This window comes from Phyllopteryx taeniolatus, chromosome 10 (genome assembly GCF_024500385.1).
Source record: "Phyllopteryx taeniolatus isolate TA_2022b chromosome 10, UOR_Ptae_1.2, whole genome shotgun sequence".
NCBI classification, from domain to species: Eukaryota; Metazoa; Chordata; class Actinopteri; order Syngnathiformes; family Syngnathidae; genus Phyllopteryx; species Phyllopteryx taeniolatus.
The window spans coordinates 23784743-23805910 of record NC_084511.1 but is presented as its reverse complement, the minus strand read 5'-3'; the positions used below and the strand labels follow the sequence as shown (position 1 = coordinate 23805910).

General features: G+C 42.5%; 1 protein-coding gene across 2 annotated transcripts; it reads right to left on the bottom strand.

Annotated features, from left to right (window-relative positions):
• Positions 1-1484: 1484 nt before the first annotated feature.
• On the bottom strand, positions 1485-20974 carry rbmx (RNA binding motif protein X-linked). Of its 2 annotated transcripts, XR_009790560.1 has the most exons (10): positions 20724-20974; positions 20500-20609; positions 16582-16688; positions 16316-16475; positions 10300-10440; positions 7301-7415; positions 6529-6651; positions 4396-4505; positions 2151-2249; positions 1485-2073 (listed from the first exon to the last, which is right to left on the bottom strand). XR_009790560.1 is itself a non-coding variant. In XM_061788241.1 (9 exons), the coding sequence occupies exons 2-9, from the start codon at positions 20606-20608 to the stop codon at positions 3437-3439; spliced, it is 1173 nt and encodes a 390-aa protein (XP_061644225.1). In that variant the 5' UTR covers position 20609; positions 20724-20974; the 3' UTR covers positions 3130-3436. The 2 variants fall into 2 exon arrangements, 1 of the variants encoding a protein (XP_061644225.1); XM_061788241.1 differs by lacking the exons at positions 1485-2073; positions 2151-2249 and adding an exon at positions 3130-3744.
• Between the last annotated feature and the right edge of the window lie 194 nt (positions 20975-21168).

Sequence of the window (21168 nt, the reverse complement as noted above, 5' to 3'; positions counted from 1 at the left end):
ATATTTCCCCTTAAAGACTCCTTTAATAGACTTTCATCCAACCATCCATTTTTTTTGGTCTTCATTACAACCTTATCCTCCCTATACTGACTGACTGAGACAGGGTTCACCCTGGACTGGTCACCAGCCAATTGCTGGGCACACACAGATAAGCATTGACACTAACGTTCACATTTATGGACAATTGAAGTCTTCATTTAACCTAAGATGTATGTTTTCAGAAGTGGAAGAAAGCCGGAGTACCTGGAGAAAACCTATACGAGAATAGGGCGAACATGAAACGCACGGCAGATTAACTATGTACCTTCTGCCATCTAGTGTAACAGCACTTGTTCTGTCACTGTACATAGAGTTGAAGTACAATATTTGTAGTAAATAATTTTCAGAACATTTAAGTGAAATTGGATAAATTCCCACAGCATACAGGATGGAAATCACTGCACGATATTGACTGTTATTGAATGGCCCAACCAGAGCCCTGACTGAAACCCAATAGAGCATCTCTGGAGCGACCTGAAAAATGGTGTCCAGAAACATTCACCATCCAACCTGACAGAACTGGAGAGGACCTGCGATGAGGAATGAATGGCAGAGGATCCCCAAATCTAGGAGTGAAAAACTTGTTGCATCATTCCCAAAAAGACTCATGGCTGTATTAGCTCAAAAGGGTGCTTCTACTATATACTGAGCAAGCGTCTGAATACTTATGGCTGTGTGATATTTCAGTTATTTAATAAATCTGCAAAAATGTCAACAATTCATTTTTTTCTGTCAATATGGGGTCCTCTGTGTACATTGAGGGGGAAAATGAAAAATTAATATAACTGTGAAAAATTTAAGGGGGTCTGAATACTTTCCATGCCCCTGTCAAACTTGAATCCTCCAGGCCAGTTCTAGGCCTCTGTAATTTTTGAGGGGCTGTAGCGCCTTTGTGAGGAGTTGGGCTTTGGAAGTGGGGGATGACAGTTCAAGTTTTCATTACCGTTTTTGTACTATTTTTGGCATACGGTAACACAACTGGCAGTTTATAGATTAGTGATTTCAGTCACACCTGCCGTCTGACTACCATAACGTCATAGCTCACAATGAAAACAAATGTAAGACCCCTGCACTCAAAAGATAACTAGACATCATTTAACAATTGGTTATGAGGCGTGAATTGGTGTGTAGATTCTGTATATTTATCTCAACCCGTTATTCTGTAAAATGTTCAAGTTTGGCGAGCTAGTAGTTTGACAGGAATATTTTTGACATCGTAGCCTGTGAGCTAAATAAGCTTGGTGGGTCCACAATTTGTTATTCGTAGTATTGGCCATGGTTCTTCCTCCCTGGTGAGATTCACAAAGAAGTAGCTCTAGCCAATTTTGCTCACTCCAGTTAGATGACAATCATGGGAAAAAGTATGACAATTACTGAAATGTACCTTCATTGCTCACTCCAGTTAGATGACAGTCATGGGGAAAAAGTAATCACATGACAATTGCTGAGGAAATGCATCTTCAATATAGCTTTATTTTTTAAATTCTTCCTATTATGTATGGTAGCACTGAGCTCATTCACTGCATCTGGATGGGTGGCAAAAACTGGGATTTGCAAGGAGCACGTGGCGGTTTGTGTGTTCAGACCTTGAATATCGCAATTTTCTGCTTGGATACTGTATCATTACAGGCCTAATGTTAACGAATATTTAGCATGTTATGTAACAAAAAGATCAGAATGTATGACTTATTTGGTTGTGTATAGAAAATCACTTAATTCTTTTAAAAAATAATTAAAAAGAAATAAAAAAAAGCTCAGCCTTTGAGCATTCCAAAGCTTTTACCCATCTTCTGTTGGGACATGCTGAATGAGCGAAGAGAAAGCCATTTGTTTAGGAAGACTGTATTGTCAATGTAATCGAAAATCAGTTCAATTTTGAAGTTATTTTCTTTGAAGTTTAATTCTTTCAGTCTTTGAAACAAATACTTAGCAGCTCAGGTTTTTGTCATTTATTCTAAACAAGATTTGGAGCCAATCCTCAGCCTCTTCATTTTCCAGAAGTTTTTCAACCAGTTGTCTCAGCCCTGGGGCAGCCTAAAGGACAATAGGGATTCACAACATTAATGCACACATACATAGATACTGACTACTCTAATTGATTGTCTCAATACCTGCACGGACTGGAATGTGTTCATATTTGGTCCACTGGTCTGAGAATCCAAGGTCAGTTGGTGCCTAACAAGGAATGTTTTCCTTCAAGTGTGTTCATCCTGCAACAAGACGATAAAATTAACACCCTGCCATTATCTTTATTTTGTATTCATGAAACATAAGTGATCCCGCAAGTCTTTGGTCCCACTGCCTTTTCACTTGAAGGATTGTTTCCAGTTTGGTGGTTGCAATGGCGGCGCTCTTCCAGGTCTCCTTTGTTTGAGGAAAAGGTTTTGAGACTGACAATGGACGATCATTTTAATTTTACATTGACAAACAAAGCCTTGAATATAGTTTTGTCTATGGTATTTAAATCATAAGTCAACCTTGCTTGCTTGCTTTAGACAAGTACTTAGTGTAAAAGGATCTCCATTTTCAGGGCTCAGCTGGCAAAAATCTTGTGGGCAAGGGACAAAAAGTCTTCGCTTGCCTTGGAGCTCGTTGCAATTCTGACAAATTCAGCTACAGTTAAAAAGGCACATTCAAGTTGACATCCTTTTTTTTTTTTTCTTTTTTTTTTTTAGTCCTTTGAGGCACTACTGTCTTGAATTGAGTGACGATTGCAATACAGGAACAATGAAAGGCATTTACAGATGTGAAACAAAGAGGTTTGCTTTGCTTACCAGCAGTTGACTATGGGTTCTTGTAGGATAGAAGCTTGCATTTGGTTGCTCTTGCCTTTGGTTTTGTCGTAGCGTGCCATCGAATGGCTCTAGGATGATGGATCCATTTCTGATGGAACTACATTGGAACATTTTGAGAGTGACATTTGCCTAACCCTTTAACACAGCAGTGACCAATTTCTCTTTTGAGTGAAGTTCCAGAGCAGAGACTCACCAACTTAACTTTACAGAGAACTTGTTCAACGAGATAGTTTTTTGTCATTCATTTTCCAGGCCTTTGGTTGTTATGCCTTGTTGGAATATTGATGCTCAGTGGTCAGTGTACAACTAAAAACTTTATTAGAGTAGGAAAGCCAAACTCAGGGCATTGTAGATTCCAGAAGCACTGAATGTACAAAAAAAACACTTGGTAACTGTACCATTACATGAATAAGAGATAGGGGGAAAAATAAAAATAAAAAAATTGGAAAAAAAAAGTGAACACGAAAAATTGGGAAAGTCAAGATACATTTTAAAGCTAAGACTCAATCCACAGATTTAGACTTTTTGTCAGACTTCTCCCACAACACTTTCAATGCTGCGTGAAGACTAATATCTGCTTTAGAGAGACTTCCATGTCCATTTTAGTATCTGTTGCGAGCCATGCCCCTGTCCGGTCGACTGCCTCCACGGCCACCGCGTGGCCCTCCGCGGCTTGAACCATACGAATCGCGAGGAGGGTATCCTCTCTCGCCAGGGGGAGCAGCCCTCTCCTGCCTACCCATTCGCTCGCCACGGGGAGATGGATACGGCTCACTCCGACTGCTGTAACTGTCACGCCCGCCATAGCCATCTCGGGAACTGCCTCCATAGTCGTCGTAACGACCGCTTCCGCTGCCCCCACCGAAGGACGGTGGGGGGCCCCGTGAAGGTGGGGCGCTGCGAGAGTTACCTGCAGGGTCAACGGGTCAGGTAATTGGCAAGGTATATTTTACACAATTTTTTTTTTTGTTCTTGCAGGTTTGGTTCTCATTCTTTGCCAATACATTGAATTCTGTGATGTACCAATTGTACAGATGGGCAGATTTACATGTCACCATCTGTTGGTGGTGATGGAAGTTCTAAATTGAACACATTTGTTGCAGATATTTGGGGCGGTTAACATCCAGCCACTTTGAGTACTCAAGTTATTTGTTTCAACAAGAAATCTGAGGCCACTTTTCCTTTTAGAGCTCCAAGTTTTCAGGGTGGTCTTGATGGTTATTTGGGAAGGAAACTCCTTGAGGGAGAGCTTTGATCTGCAGCATTCTGTTTTGTGGACGTTTCCAAGGACTTTTTCTGGCTCCTTAGGGTAGTCAACTCTGGCCATAACACAATTTGAAGCACTTTTTTTGTTTTTTTGAGAAACACAGTGGCAAGAGATGCCAATGCTTGACAAACTAACAGCTGAAAAACTGCAACTTTTGTTGGCACAGCAAAGTGTATGAGAATATTTGGAAAGTGGTTTCCTTTGGGTTGTTCTTTCTTGAAAATGAAGGTTGGTTATGCAGCTCCTCTTCGTGCCATTGTGTTTTTGTTTTATACCTGTATAAAAATATCTTACCGTAACCATCAAACGAATCTCTGTACGAGCCTCCGCCACCACCACTGCCGCCGCTCGGACGGTCCATGTAGCTTCTGGAATCCCGTCCTCCACCATAGCCATCACGGTCACTGCAATAAATACAAAATGTCATTTTGTCATCATGTGGGATTTGGCTTAGCTATGCATCCAAACTGAGGATTGATCAGATTTGTCAACTTTACTAATGCGCGTCACCGTTTAAAGGCCGACGTTGACCAATAGCAGGTTTTTGGCATCTCATCTTCCCATCAGCCAATTTACGGAGGACTTTCAACTCGCCAGTCTGTTGCCATTGTCTGACCATAATGCTCTGTGGAACAGTACATCGTCTGGCCAACAACGCGACAGTCTTCAAACATTTGCATGGGTCCAAGAGTATGACAATAAGATGGCTGTGCATAAGAACAGTGCTTAGCCTCACATCGCTAGCTTTGGCTAGTCCGATCGCCGCTGGTCTTAAAAGACTCATACCATGGACTACATTGCTGAGGACGAGGAACGAGGGGAGAGGCGCGAAGTTAAGCTTGATCTTCAACACCAAAATGTTAAGGCCCATAATTCATGGACGACAACTGTGTTAATTCATCATACTACACAAACCTCAGCCTGGCTAGAATGTCCCGTTCTTACAAAATGCTATGCTATGACACAAGATGAGACCAGCCAGCTAGAGAGAAAATATGCACAGGACTTATACTAATTACAAGTATATTCGGCATACTGGTGAGTTGTATTTTTTAACATTTGTTTCTAAGCCATCCGCTCAAAATAAGGGTGCAGTCCCAACCTGTGTGCGCTGATGGAAAATATACTCTCTTGGAAAAATATCAACGTCATCAATTAATCGACGACTTTGATCTAGGCATGGGCCGATTACAGTGTTGCAAGGTATAAAGAGGTTGTGAAAAGTAAAAGGATTCAATAACTGCTAAAACTGCCCGTTTTTTTTGAGCTATTTTTGTGAGTCCCAATACAATTGGCTGCTTGCAAAGGCAAGACTTAGGCAGGTTGAATTTTATGCACTTTTTTTGACTGCGTACAGTCCGCATAGACAAAGGAATAGAGCGGCAGAATCTCTCTCATCCACTCTGGCCGTGTCCTGCCCTTCCTCCTCCTGAGTCCACCCACAAAACAAACCCCACACCGCTCACGCAACTATTTCAGCTTTTTACCATTGTGTAATTTGCACCTTTGAACTAAAAAAAAAAATACATGCAACTGTGAACACCTATGTCTGCCATTTCACAATAAGTGTTTTAAAGTTGTGCAAGTTGCATCTGTGTGGGAAAAAAAATGCATATGGAATTGCAGCTACAAGGCATGCAATAGAATACCGTATGCAGGAGTTGCCTTTTGACAGCTGTATTTTTAAAGGCAAAACATATGCGAGTTTACAACAGCTACACAGTTCACCTTGCCGGGGCTGTGTCGATCGACTTATGTTCAAGAAAAGAAAATTAGTGCATGAACAATCTTTTCAATTAGACAACGAGTAGAGTTTCAGAAGAAATAGTAACCAACTAATTTTATGAACAGTTTGACCACAATAATTCAAGAAGATTTATGCATCTCACATAAATCCCATGTCCGCATTTAAGATTACTTATACAGCATGCCACTTTACTTTTCATACTGCCATGCAAGATTGAACGGGGCCCATAAATTCACGTTCGTTAAAAATTTTAATGGTAAATAAAAAGTTTTAACTCATGAATTTAGTTGTAATTTCATTTATTGCATATTTAGAAAGCAGCTACATTGTTTAAATCTAGTTTAGTCCCTTGTATGACAAAGAACGATGCATGTTTACAAATGTTTTGTGTGCTTGAGCATTTACTTTTCAGCTGTTGGCAAATACTAAGCGGCTGCAAATGGAACTTTGTATTTTAAATAAAAGTAACAATGTACCTAATATTCTGTATTTTCTTTAAAATTGAAATAGTTTGTGATCAGTGGGGGAAAACGTTTACTTACCGAAATTTGAAAGTTTTAATTGCAATACCACCAGAATCTGATACCGACCCATGCCTATTTTTATTACTAAAAAAAATATATATATATATATATATTTTTTTTTTTTTTTTTTTTAAATCTTTACTTGTTCACCCTTACCTGTAACCCCTGGACATTGAGCCATAGTCATCCCGGGAACTGGAGTAATCCCGGTATGAATAATCTCTTGGAGGTGGTCCATAGTCCCTTGAATCTCTCGAGTTATAATCCCGACTGGAGTATCTGTCAAAAATTAATTGAATTCAAGATAGTAACTGTTAATGAGTTTTTTTTGTTTTTGTTACCCCAAATGAACATCTACACACATGGTAATATGTATCAGGCTACAAATGCAGTTGAAACATGAAGAGCTTCAGTATAAAGGCTTCTTTATACTTGTGCGCGCATTTTGCCTTTATACTCTAGCGCAACCCACGCGCGCAGTTTTGAAAATGTATTGGCTAGGACATCACAGGGTGGAGTTTCCTCTGCTTTTTTTTGGCCATTTCCAGTAGCCGTTTTTACTTTACTTTCCAGAACAAAGCAACAACAATAGCGACCCTGGAACAGTGTCTGCTAGAACAAATGGACCTAGAGGAGTTTAATTATGCTGCAAAATCGATCAAGGTGGCTGCGTAGGTGGTATGTGGAACCCAGGGGACCGCTGAGTACGTCATCACAGCATGTGACTAAAACGGACCAATTGCGGGAGATCTCCGCGGCATTCTACGCGCAGCAACAATTTTTACCTTGTGCGCGTCAAGTGACCCATAGGGGCCGCGCGGCCCAATGCGTCGGTCACGTGATGCAATTCGGCCGCGTGAGCACGGGAGTATAAAGAGGCCTTAAGTGGTACAGAAAGCAGGTGGGTGGAAGATTTCACGTGCCCTACCCATCTTTTGAGTTGTAATGGTCATCTCTAGGTGATGGATAGTCATCCCTTCTGGACATCATGGAGTCTCTGCGAGGGGGTGGACCATATGGGTCCCTGTCCCTTGACATTGGGGCTGAAAAGCAAAGTGATGAGACATTAGGGCTGCATGAAAATTTGTTTGCGCATCGTCATTGCGATGTACGTGGGCGCAACAGTCACATCGCAGGGTCTGCTGCAATGTTGGTGTACTGTAATATACAGTGAATTAACTAATATTAAAAGTGACCAGCAGAGGGACCGGATTGGACATGCTAATAACAGTAGCACCCATCTTACAGTAAATTATAATGCTTCAAACAACACACGCAGCACCCCAGAGTGTTTACTTATCTCCTTGTATGATAACTATGAATGAGGACACAGGAAACAATGCATACCTTCTGCATATTCCTATTTCGATCTGAATGAAACGACAGTAGGCGGGCACTCTGCGTGAGTGTGCAAAGTGTGTTCAGTGACACTGTGTAAATCGGAGTGAATGTGTTGTTTCGTAACACAGTACATCAATTTTTACATTACTAGAAAAATTATTTGTATAAGAATACTTTAGTTAAAATACTGTACGATCACACTGTGATAATACTGTTTTGTAATACAAGAATAGATAAATGATTTTAATAATAGTCAGCCAGACCTGCGAGGAATGAAAAGTTAATGAATGTCATTTCACCATCATTGCTGTCATACTGTGTTTTTGTTGACAAAAGTCCTGTATCGGTTTTCAGTGTTCCTACACAGATTTCAAAATTCCATACTTTTTCAAAATTCTAATTTCCATACGCATAGGTAAAAACATTTTAATATTTTGTGACTTATGAGTAGAGATGTATATCATTCTGACTCTTTATATGGCATTATGCCGCCAAATTTCCAGAAGATTAAAAGGGATGATAAGGGGTCCTTCGCCAACCAGTTTTTATAATTTGACTTTCTGAGCCAATTGTCAGAGAATTTATATCTACCCATCACGAGTTACGTAAACGATCAGACAAGATCGGATGCATATAAATCAGGGTTAATGCCCAACGAGGTATACAATTATCAAGAATTAACAGGTGACGTGAACCAACACGCAGCGGAGGACCGTTGCCTCCGCCAGGTCCATTAATCCCTGGTAACTGTACATTATCATTGATCGAGCTGTGTATAATTTTTAGATATAATTTTTTGTTTTAGAAAACAGCTTTTGTAACAGTCTTGGAAACTGATATTTTTTCCCATCCAGTAGTTTCCATTTTCCATACTTTTCCTGACCTGGAAATTGAAGAAATCAAATTCCATACTTTTTGTACGTAGGAACCCTGTGTATTAATTTGTGATTTAAGAATTAAAAAATGAATGAATGGTTGGCAACAATTGGGAAAAGAAATGCCAGTATTTTGAGGGTAATAACCAGTCAAACATTTTTTTGGGGGGCGGGGGGAATAGAATCTAGAATATGATTGAAATAGTTTGAACTACGAGTCATTTACGCGAACTACATTTTTGGAACGATGAACTGAACTTTGAACTAGTTTGCGTAGAAAATGAACTTTCCAAACATTGATCTGTTTGTACTGATTATTTCGCAATTATCTCTCTCCACCCACACCCACACCCACACCCACACAGAGAGTACAGAAAGTATTCAGACCCCCTGAAATGTTTCACTCTGTTATATTGCAGCCATTTGCTAAAATCATTTAAGTTATTTTTGTTCCTCAATGTACACACAGGACCCCATATTGACAGAAAAAAAATTGAATTGGTGACATTTTTTAAAAAAGAAAAACAAAGGAAAACTGAAATATCACACAGCCAAATGTATTCAGACCCTTTGCTCAGTATTTAGTAGAAGCACCATTTTGAGCTAATACAGCCACGAGTCTTTTTTGGTAATGATGCAACAAGTTTTTCCACACCTGGATTTGGGGATCCTCTCCTCCTTGCAGATCCTCTCCAGTTCTGTCAGGTTGGATGGTGAACGTTGGTGGACGTCATTTTCAGGTCTCTCCGGAGATGCTCGTTCAGGTTTAATCAGGGCTCTGGGTCCTTCAGGTTTTTTTTTTTTTTTTTTTAATAAAGCTAACTCCATGCGGGCTTTCATCTCTTACTCTTCCGTCGGGCCACTCTGCGATAAAGCCCCAACTGGTGGAGGGCTGCAGTGATGGTTGACTTCCTAGAACTTTCTCCCATCTCCCGACTGCATCTCTGGAGCTCAGCCACAGTGATCTTTGGGTTCTTCTTTACCTTTCTCACCAAGGTTCTTCTCTAGGAATGGTTTTGGTCGTCCCAAACGTCTTCCATTTAAGGATTATGGAGGCCTATGTGCTATTAGGAACCTTAAGTGCAGCAGAATGTTTTTTGTAACCTTGCCAGATCTGTGCTTTGCCACAATTCAGTCTCTGAGCTCTTCAGACAGTTCCTTTGACCTCATGATTCTCATTTGCTCTGACATGCACTGTGAACTGTAAGGTCTTATATAGACAGGTGTGTGGTTTTCCTAATCAAGTCCTATCAGTATTCCTAATCAAGTCCAATCAGTATAATCAAACAGCTGGACTCCAATGAAGGTGTAGAACCATCTCAAGGATGATCAGAAAAAAATGGACAGCACCAGAGTTAAATATGAATTTCACAGCAAAGGGTCTGAATACTTACAGCTGTGTGAGATTTCAGTTTTTCTTTAATCTGCAAAAATTTCAACGATTAATTTTTTTTTCTGTCAATATGGGGTGCTGTGTGTACATTGAGGGGGGGGGGGGGGAACTTAAATGATTGTAGCAAATGGCTGCAATATAACTGAAAAACTTAGGGGTCTGAATACTTTCTGTACCCACAGCATAACAGTTTTAAACAAAAAAAAAATATATATATATATATATATATATATATAGGCATTTGTTTTCAATATCATGTAAGCCCTAACAGACTTGCACATTTGATCTAAAATACACTTTACACAGAACAATGCTTACGTCTGTTCATGGGACCAGATTGAGCAGATCGTTTCGGTGGAGGGCCTCCATTGCGCATAGGTGGTCCTCTCTTCATCGGAGGGGGACCTCTTGACGACATCCCCTTAAAGAAGGGTTCTCCATTGTCGTCATCATAGTAGTCTGCAAGGACAAGAAAATATATATTTTTTGGCTTCAACAACAAAATCGATTTCAAAAGTCAAATTTATTGATTTGTTGTGTCCTGCGATTATGTCAGTCACCAGCTGCGTCATGTGACTATTACATCAGCCACCCCTGTGCTGCTGTTGTGTGCCTTGTATTGGGAGTGTTGTTCCTGCTGTATGCAGGTTGGCCTCTTGGGGGCAGTGTGGTGCAACCACAACTTCAGAAAGCCTCAGACCAGAAGAAGAAAGTTATGATTGCAAAGCATACAAAAATTTACAGAGGAGGAAGACTATATGTCTGTGAGTACTGTTATATTACCCGTCGGTATGAGTTACCACTGTTTTTGTGTGTGAATTTTTTTTGTTATTAGTTAAATCCCTTTTGAGCTGACAAATGCTTATTTTTGCTATGCAGTTGTGTCTGGCCAGTGGAGTGGCCACCTCAAACCTATATTGACGCTGGCCCGCTACTTAATAGTTTTAAATGACAAGTGAGAGCCTTCAACTCTTCAACCAGTAGTACAGATGGTACTACTGGTGAGCAAGCTAGCCAGCCCGCAGCTACCTCGTAAAATCCAGTAAGCTGGTAAACTCCTTCCGCCGCAAGTCACCTCCAGCTTTTTTTTGGTTTTGTTTTCAAACACACATTACCAATGCTGCTACATTTGTCAGAGGAATAAAACCAAAAATTTCCGAGTGACGTCACATATGATCGTCTCAATATTACAAGGGTATGTGCTTGTGTGTGTGGGGGCTATACTGCTAACTGTGAAGATTGCTTGCTTAATTTGTGTCTCGTTTTCATTAACATACAGTTACGTGCAATGCTTTTAACAGTTAAATCTCTCGGTGTTTATGTTATAAACACACACACACACACACACACACATTAACCCTGTTTATAGGGTATAGACGAAGATAGGTGCACAGTTGAAAAGCGCATTAAGTGCAATGATTGTAGTAGTAATGATTTATCCATGTTATGTTTGGGACTGATTTTAAATGGGTAACTGTTTTGCTAGTTGTGGAACGGTAGACGACTGGTTACAGCGTCTGCCTCACAGTTCTGTTAAAGACCAGGAAAGACTTCGGACGTTCCGCGGCCATGTGCTTCACAGAGACCTGTCTTTGCGATGCTCCCCGGCTTCCACATTCATCGAGCGGACCGCGACATGGAATCATCGGGGAAAACAAAGGGCGGCGGGATATGCCTCTATATCAACGAAAAATGGTGTACGGACGTCACGGTGCTCAGCACACACTGCTGGAGTAGCTATTCTTAAACGGTAAACCATTCTACTCGCCACGTTCATACTGGCTGGAGTCTATATAACGCCTCAAGCTAACACGAACGCCACATTGCTAACGCTCGCCGATCAAGTCAACGAAATTGAAAAAAAAAACACCCCGACTCACCCCTCATTATTCTTGGGGACTTTAACAAAGCTAAACTCAACCACGAACTCCCTAAATACAAGCAGCACATCGACTGTCCTACCAGGGAAAATAATACTTTAGACCACTGCTACACTACGGTAAAAAACGCATACCGTGCTATACCTCGTGCAGCCCTGGGCTCGTCTGATCACTGCTTAATTCACTTAATACCGACGTACAGGCAAGAACTTAAATGTGCGAAGCCTACAGTGAAAACAGTCAAAAAGTGGACAAATGAAGCCAAGATGGAACTTCAAAGCTGTTTAGACTGCACAGACTGGAGTGTCTTTGAAAACTCAGCTGGCAGCCTGGATGAATATACGGACACTGTCACATCCTATATCAGTTTCTGTGAAGAGGTCTGTGTACCAACAAAATCATTTCGCACATTCAACAACAATAACCCGTGGTTCACTGCTAAACTTAAGCAGCTTCGCCAAGCTAAGGAGGACGCATATCAGAGGGGGGACAGGGCCCTGTATAATCGAGCTAGAAACCAGCTGACTAAAGAAATTAACATTGCAAAGAGGATCTATACAGCAAAGTTGGAAAATAAGTTTAGCGCAAACGACTCTAAATCAGTCTGGCATGCATTCCAATGGCTGACTAATTACAAGCGACGATCCCCCCAAGCTGAGAACAATAGCACACTAGCCAACGACTTGAATACCTTCTACTGCAGATTTGAAAAGGGACAGTTTCACACCACACACCCACCCGGCCGCACCCGCGACCACAATCACACATCTGACCTCTGCGTTAACCATCCATGAACAGGATGTGAGACACATCTTCAAACAACAAAAGATTAACAAAGCAGCAGGCCCGGACCACGTGTCCCCATCCTGCCTCAAAGTCTGCGCGGACCAGCTCGCTCCAGTCTTCACTCAGATCTTCAACAGATCTCTGGAAATGTGCGAAGTTCCATCCTGTTTCAAACGCTCCACCATCATTCCATTCCCCAAGAAACCTGCAATCTCGGGACTGAATGACTACAGGCCTGTCGCTTTGACATCTGTGGTCATGAAGTCCTTTGAACGTCTCGTGCTGGACCACCTCAAGAGTGTCACAGGTCCCCTGCTGGACCCCCTGCAGTTTGCCTACCAAGCAAACAGATCTGCTGATGATGCAGTCAACATGGGACTGCACTTCATCCTAGAAGACCTCGACAATGCAGGGACCTACGCGAGGATCCTGTTCGTGGACTTCAGCTCAGCGTTCAACACCATCATCCCTGAACTCCTTTCATCCAAGCTTCTCCAGCTCAGCGTCTCACCTGCCATCTGCCAGTGGATTTACAGCTTTCTGACGGGCAGGACACAGCAGGTCAGGCTGGGGGAGGCCACCTCATCCACACACAGCATCAGCACTGGGGCGCCCCAAGGTTGTGTCCTCTCTCCGCTGCTCTTCTCTCTCTAAACGAACGACTGCACCTCAGCGAACCCAACTATCAAACTCCTGAAGTTTGCAGATGACACCACTGTCATCGGCCTCATCAAGGACGGTGACGAGCCTGCATATCGACAGGAAGCGGAGCGGCTGGAGCTGTGGTGCGGCCGACACAACCTGGAGCTGAACACGCTCAAGACTGTAGAGATGATCGTGGACTTCAGGAGGCATCCTTTGCCACAGCTGCCCCTCACGTTGTCCAGCTGCCTTGTGTCAACCGTCGAGACCTTCAAGTTCCTGGGAATTACAATCTCCCAGGACCTGAAGTGGGCGACCAACATCAACTCCGTCCTCAAAAAGGCCCAGCAGAGGATGTACTTCCTGCGGCTTCTGAGAAAGCACGGCCTGCCACCGGAGCTGCTGAGACAGTTCTACACAGCGGTCATCGAATCAGTCCTGTGTTCTTCCATCACAGTCTGGTTTGGTGCTGCTACAAAAAAGGACAAACTCCGACTGCAACGGACAATCAAAACTGCTGAAAGGATTGTCGGTACCCCCCTACCCACCCTTGAGGACTTGCACGCTGCCAGAACTAAGACAAGGGCGTGCAAAATCCTCTCGGACCCCCCCCACCCCGGTCACCAGCTCTTCCAGCTCCTTCCCTCAGGTAGGCGCTACCGATCAATGCAAACTAGAGCTAGTAGACATTCCAACAGCTTCTTCCCTCTTGCAATCAACTTCTTAAACAGCTAACCTATAATTCCATTACAACAAGCTGGCAATTTTTTGACTTGAGTTCGTTGTCACATTTCTGTGGGGCCAATTATCTATTACTCGTGCACTCGCTGTAGTTGTCTCGCCATGCTGCACTATTTGCATATACTGGCCACTCATGCCAGAGTAGCATCTGCTCCATTTGCACACTGATTGAGGAGTATCCGTAACATTTGCACAACTATTGTCCCAGATTATCGCACAAATCGTCACTTTAAACCGCATACACTCCTTGAAGTCTCAGCGCCCTTTGCACAATGGTCATTGCACCGGACTATTGCGATATTAGTCATTCGAACTGCTCTAAGTGCGAGAGGACTCTGCATCTTTTTGCACAATTGTTTTTTGTCAATATCTTTATGTCTCCAAAGTGTTCTGTAAATTGACTGTCTGTTGTACTAGAGCGGCTCCAACTACCGGAGACAAATTCCTTGTGTGTTTTGGACATACTTGGCAAATAAAGATGATTCTGATTCTGAGGACCGGGGTTCAACCCTGCCTGTGTGGATTTTGCATGTTCTCCCCGTGCCTGCGTGGGTTTTCTCCGGGCACTCCGGTTTCCTCACACATCCCAAAAACATGCATGGTAGGTTAATTGACAACTCTAAATTGCCCGTAGGTGTGAACGTGAGTGCGAATGGTTGTTTGTTTTCTATGTGCCCTGCGATTGGCTGGCAACCAGTTCAGGGCGTACCCCGCCTCCTGCCCGATGATAGCTGGGATAGGCTCCAGCACACACGCGACCCAAGTGAGGAGAAGCGGCTCAGAAAATGGATGGATGTTTTGCTAGTAAATAATTTGCAAAATGGTGTGAATAATCATAAACAGTACTTTTATATTGTGGTGGTACACTTCTGCAATTACTTAAATGTATGTCAATCATATGCTAGTGGCAATACTCAAAATTCAGTGGTTTTCCCAGAGGAAGCGGTTTCGGAGCCCTCACTATAACAATTGGAACCTCTGAGTCGAACAAATGATCAAATAAAAGTAAAGCCCTTGATTGTATTTAATTGGCCTGTCTGTCTGCCACTGCTTGTTTCATTCCCCCCCCCCCCAACAGTAAAATATTTAGCAAATATCTCGAGTCACTCAATCTTTGCTTCATACGAAACTATGGTATGCCATGGTCATGCTGTACCTCCTCAAACAATGGTGCGGCCAATTCATGGCTGATGCAACCAACTGAAAAAGTTGGTCGCACCAGTGCTACTAGTGCAAAAGTTAGTGTAGAGAACTGGTATGAGGGAGGCAGGTCAGACTCCGTTTCGACATGGATGAATAACTACCTTTTTAGTACATCTGTATATGCTTTTTTTTTTTCCATTTATTTACCATTAATTTTTCCAACAGCTCAGGTCCCTTATAAACTAGGTATCGAATACTCGTGGACAACACCAACAATCGACATCTGAAGGAAAGGAAGAAGGGGAAAAAAAAAGGGATCTGACATTGAGTATGTCCTCCACATGTATAGATTCCACAGGTACGTGATCATGTTAAAAAACATGTTAGCAGCTTGTCGTGTAATGCAATTATGGTTAGCTTCACCACTTATTTGGAGCAGGAGCGAGAGTCCAGTGTCTCATCAGCCAGACTCCGCAGTGGATCGATAACACACAGGAAAAGCAATCGCAGTAAAGTCTGAAGAGAAGCTCGATACGCGGAATATTCACAAAGAAGCCATTCACGTTGTATTGCGACACAATGCAAAGAACATGATAAACGGTATGGATGTGACAGTTTCCCAGTCTCTCGTGTCACGCATACACTCCATACAGCTGTGAATGAAGGCCTGCTTGCTCAAAAAAAATCTATCAGAAGCCACAGCCATAGGACTTGGAGAAAAAAAAGTTGAACAGTTTTATTTTGCACTTTACTTTGAACAAATATTCGAGTTGGTAGCTTTATTTTGCACTTAATTTATTACAAATGCATCCTCAACTGAGCGAGTTGTTTTATTTTGGACTTTTAACTCCCCATTGCTTTTACCAGAAACAAAGGGTATTTTTTTTTTATTTATTATCTGTAATTGTGTTAATTGCAATTTTATGTCAAAAGTACCAGTATCGATACTTGGTATCAGAGAGTACTCAAGTGGGGAGACAGACCTCTCTGTGCACTTATGCAAAGCCAATTTGAAATAACGTCCTGTTTTTTAATAAAGGGATGCAAATGTAAGAAATTATTGATAATTAAAAAATAATCATTAGTTGCAGCCCTACATACATTTGACGGAAATTTAATTCTGGATCCTGCAAATCATTTACCTCTGGATGGTGGGCCTCTCATTCCACCTCCCCTGGATCCCCGGAGGCCCCTGGGTGGGCCACGACTGCGAGAGTGCATGGATGGGGGTCCTCGCCTGCCTCCAGACTCAAACTGAGGCTTGGTAGCCTGCTCCACTTTGATAGACTTGCCATCAAGAGACTGTGGCACACAACAATGAGAGCCCCCACCCCCCTCATTTAAATACCAGTAAATGTTTTCTTTAGAACTAGAATGCATTTGTAACATTTCGAACAACAATCCGTACCTTTCCGTTCATCTCACGTGCTGCATCCTTTGCATCTGCTGGATTATCGAACGTCACAAATGCAAACCCCCTTGACTTGTTTGTTTCACGGTCTTTCATCAGAAGAACTGGAAATACAGACAAATTGAGTAAGAGCAGTGATATGGTCTACCGTCTGAAAACGTAAGAGGGCATTGCTCTCTGTTTTGTTTAAAGTAGAAAAATAACTGGTGTTTTATAGATTTAGCACAACCACTTAACACTGCTTTTTACCAGTACCGTATTTTCCGGACTATAGATCGCATCGGATTTTAAGACGCACCCACTTTGTGTAGAATTTTTTATTTTAAACATACAGTAGCTGCACCGGACTATACGCCGCCGATATATACACATTGTGAAATTAGATATTTGCACAGAAAGACTTCGTAAATGTTTATTTATATACCTTGTTTCCGGCAGTAAAAACATAACAGAAAAGTCATTGTTTTTATTCATCCTCCTCCTGTTCACTGAAATCACTCAAGTCTTTTCAGTGTCAAGAGTTGAACTTCTCAGAACATCTCCGTCACACACCATTTCAGTCTCTCTGTCGGTCTCAATCTCATTTTCATCTCGAGACACAGTTACCGCTGAAGTTGTGCTGTTCTCCTCACGTAGCAGTCCAGCCTTTCGAAGTCCGTTGGTGATCGTAGATTCTTTCACACTGCTCCACGCTTTTAAGATCCACCGGCAGACCTCAGAAAAGGATGATCTTCGCATGCGGCCAGTTTTTGCGGAAGATTTCTCGCCGCTGATCATCCAAGTCTCCCACGTACCTCAGAGTGCCGCTTTAAAATCATGATTCACACTGATCTCCAGTGGCTGCAAAAACTTTGTTGTACCTCCAGGAATCACAGCTGGAATTGAGTTTGATCTCTCGATAGGTGTTGTCACAGAATGTGTTATACTGGCCCTCATACTGTCCAAAACAAGCAAAGCTTTTTTCCGGTGAAAGAAATCCTCCCAGACTCCTACTGTAACACTCTGTCAGCCCTTCAGTCATCAAGCTTTCCATCATCCACCCTTTTTGTTAACTTTCACAACTCTGCCTGTTGGGAGTTTTTCTTTTGGCATAGTCGTCCACTTAAAAATCACCATTGGTGGAAGCTTTTGTCTGGAAGCGGTGCAGCTCAAAACACACGTGAAGTGCATTCTCTCGTGGCCAGTTATGTGCAGCAGCTCCATTTCCCTCCTGGATGGACAGATCGATGGCTCTCAACTTAAAAGCTCCATCTTACCCTTTTATTGTACTTTCCATGACTAGTGTGAAAAATAAAAAAATATTTTGCATCTGCGCGTGTCGTGCTGCATTTTGCGTTGAGCGCGACAAAAACTAACGTTGTCGTCTTCTACATGTCTGCGCATGCCCAAACCCTAGTGCATTATGGGAAGCGGTCATGTTTTAAGCATTACATTCGAACAAGTTCTTACTTATTGCACCCCCCCAATAGCCGTTAGCGGGGGAAAAAATCCATATTTTAGCCGCATCGTTACACAGGGCGCAGGGTTCAGAGCGTGGGAAGAAAAGTAGTGGCTTGTAGTCCGGAAAATACGGTAAGTAAGCAGGCAGTAAGTTTGTCACTGCATTCCCGTGGTCTAGTTCAATGTTTTCCAACCTTTATTGAACCAAGATATATTTTAGTTTAGAAAAAAAAAATAATAATTAATTGCATCAACTGAAAGAGCATTTTATTGGTCTCCCTGTCATTATATGTCCCTTGCAGAGATAGATGAACATAGATCACACGATTCAGGGATCTGGGTGAACTTTTTGCACTAGAGCTCCCAAATCTCAGGCGTTGGTTGACAATGATTAGGAGAAAGGTTGCTATATTGTGTGTCCATGAGACCAGGTGGAAAGGCAGTAAGGCTAGAAGTTTAGGGCCAGGGTTTAAATTATTTTAGCATGGTGTAGATGTGAAGAGAAATGGAGTCGGGTTATTTTAAAAGAAGAGTTGGCAAACAATGTCTTGGAGGTGAAGAGTATCAGATCGAGTGATGTGGCTGAAACTGGAAATTTAGGGTGTTAGGTATAATGTGATTAGTGGCTATGCCCCACAGGTAGGGTGTGACCTATAGGTGAAAGAGAAATTCTGGAAGGAGCGAGACAAAGTAGTTCTGAGCATCCCAGACAGAGAGAGAGTCGTAATTGGTGCAGATTGTAATGGACCTGTTGGTGAAGGAAACGGGTGATGAAGAAGTGATGGGTAAGTACGGCATCCAAGAAAGGAACTTGGATGGACAGATGGTGGTAGACTGAAAAAAGGAGGCAAATGGCTGTAGTGAAAACTTTTTCTCCAGAAGAGGCACGAACATAGGGTGACCTACAAGAGCGGAGGCATAGAAGCATGCATGTGGATTACATCTTGTGCAGACGATGTAATCTGAAGGAGGTTACCGACTGTAAGGTAGTGGAGAGTGTGGCTAGACAGCATAGGGTGGTGGTGTGTAAGATGACTCTGGTGGTGGGGTGGAAGATTAGGAAGACAAAGGCAGAGCAGAGAACCATGTGGTGGAAGCTGAGACAGGACGAGTGTTGTACAGCTTTTTGGGAAGAGGTGAGACAGGCTATCTGTGGACAGGAAGAGATTCCAGAAGACTGGACCACTACAGCCAAGGTGATCAGAGGCAGGCAGGAGAGTACTTGGTGCATCTTCGGACAGGGAAGGCGAGAAGGAGACTTGGTGGTGCAACCTCACAGTACAGGAAATCTTACAAGGAAAAAGGTTAGCTTAGAAGAAGTGGGACACAGAGGACCGAGTAGAGGCAAAAGGAATACATTGAGATGAGACATAGGCCAAAGGTAGAGGTGGCAAAGGCCAAACAAGAGGCATATGATGGCATGTATGCCAGGTTGGACAGTAAAGGAGAAAAGGATCTATACAGGTTGGCCAGACAAAGGGATAGAGATAAGGATGTGCAGCAGGTTAGGGTGAATAAGGATAGAGATGGAAATATGTTGACTGGTGCCACTAGTGTGCTCGATAGATGGAAAGAATACTTTGAAGAGTTGATGAATGAGGAAAATGAGAGAGACGAGAGAGTAGAAGAGACAAGTGTGGTGGACCAGGAAGTGGCAATGATTAGTAAGGGGGAAGTTAGAAAGGCATTAAAGAGGATGAAAAATGGAAAGGCAGTTGGTCCTGATGACATTCCTGTGGCAGTATGGAAGCATCTGGGAGAGGTGGCTGTGGAGTTTTTGACCAGCTTGTTCAATAGAATTCTAGCATGTGAGAAGATGCCTGAAGAATGGCGAACCGGTCTGCTGGTGCCCATTTTTAAGAACAAGGGTGATGTGCAGAACTGTGGGAACTATAGAGGAATAACGTTGATGAGCCACAGTGGTGAGGCCAGCAATGATGTATGGATTAAAAACAGTGGCACTGAAAAGAGAAGAACCAGAGCTGGAGGTGGCAGAAATGAAGATGTTGAGGTTTGCTCTCAGAGTGACCAGGTTGGATAAAATTAGAAATGAGCTCCTCAGAGGGACATGTAAGGGTCAATGTTTTGGAGACAAAGTTAGAGAGAGCAGACTTCGATGGTTTGGACACATCCAGAGGAGAAATATAACTTAAAAACTAAGGTTTGGCACAATATGCAAGCTAAACTTCAAAGTAAACTTTGATCCAACGGGATCAAAGCAAAAGTTTATTTTCGTCATGGCTTCGTGTTTTGTTTCCATGACTGCCATTTTGTTATTGCACTGAGTGACTACTTTTTATTCGTTATAAATCAGACAAGCTAAACCAAATGTGATCGCCGAGGTTATGCTATACTCGTACCGGCAAGTTCCTTCATTACCTCTCGCTGTGGCTAAAAGAGACGTTTTTTTTTAATGGTACATTGTAGCTTTTGTGAAGGGATAATAAAGTTTGAAAGTGTCCATTTGTCTCATACCTTGAACAATCCTGCCATATTTGCTGAAGTACTGTTCCAAGGCCTTCTCGGTGGTCTCGGTATTCAGCCCGCCGATAAACAGTTTGCCTGGTCGGTCTGCTTCGGCCATGCTGCAACAAATCAACCGTCAGAGACAAAAACGTCGAACGAATATTCAACGCGGTCGTTGTTTTTAGAAGCGCGCACCATATTATGAAACTATCGAGACATTCGGCGTAACCTACCTTCTTTGTGTTGTTGAATACACAAAATGGCGATATAGCGTGTTTGTTACTCGACTCACGAAACGTCGCAGGCGACTGATTAGTGGCGTGAACGACAAGATAAGAATCACTCGGCCACTTAATACGTTATAAAATAAGCTAAAACACCTCGCTATGGTTCCTATTGATGTTAATGTGGCAGAGAAAGGAGACACAAATGAAAAAAGGGCGCTTTTCAACAGAGTGCTCAAGCTCCACCCCTTCTTCTTTCCGTCTTTTTCCGGTTTGGATTTGATTGGTGGTTGGCAACCATGTCTAAGCGCATTGGCGCCACCTATCGGACTGGAGTGTGGCTCACTGGAAAGACTCGGAATGTCTGTCCTTTTTTAATTAAAACGTTCATTCGTTCATTGTTCCTTTTATGTAATCAACTTGTTCGGAATTCAGCCACTGAGAAGGACAGTGG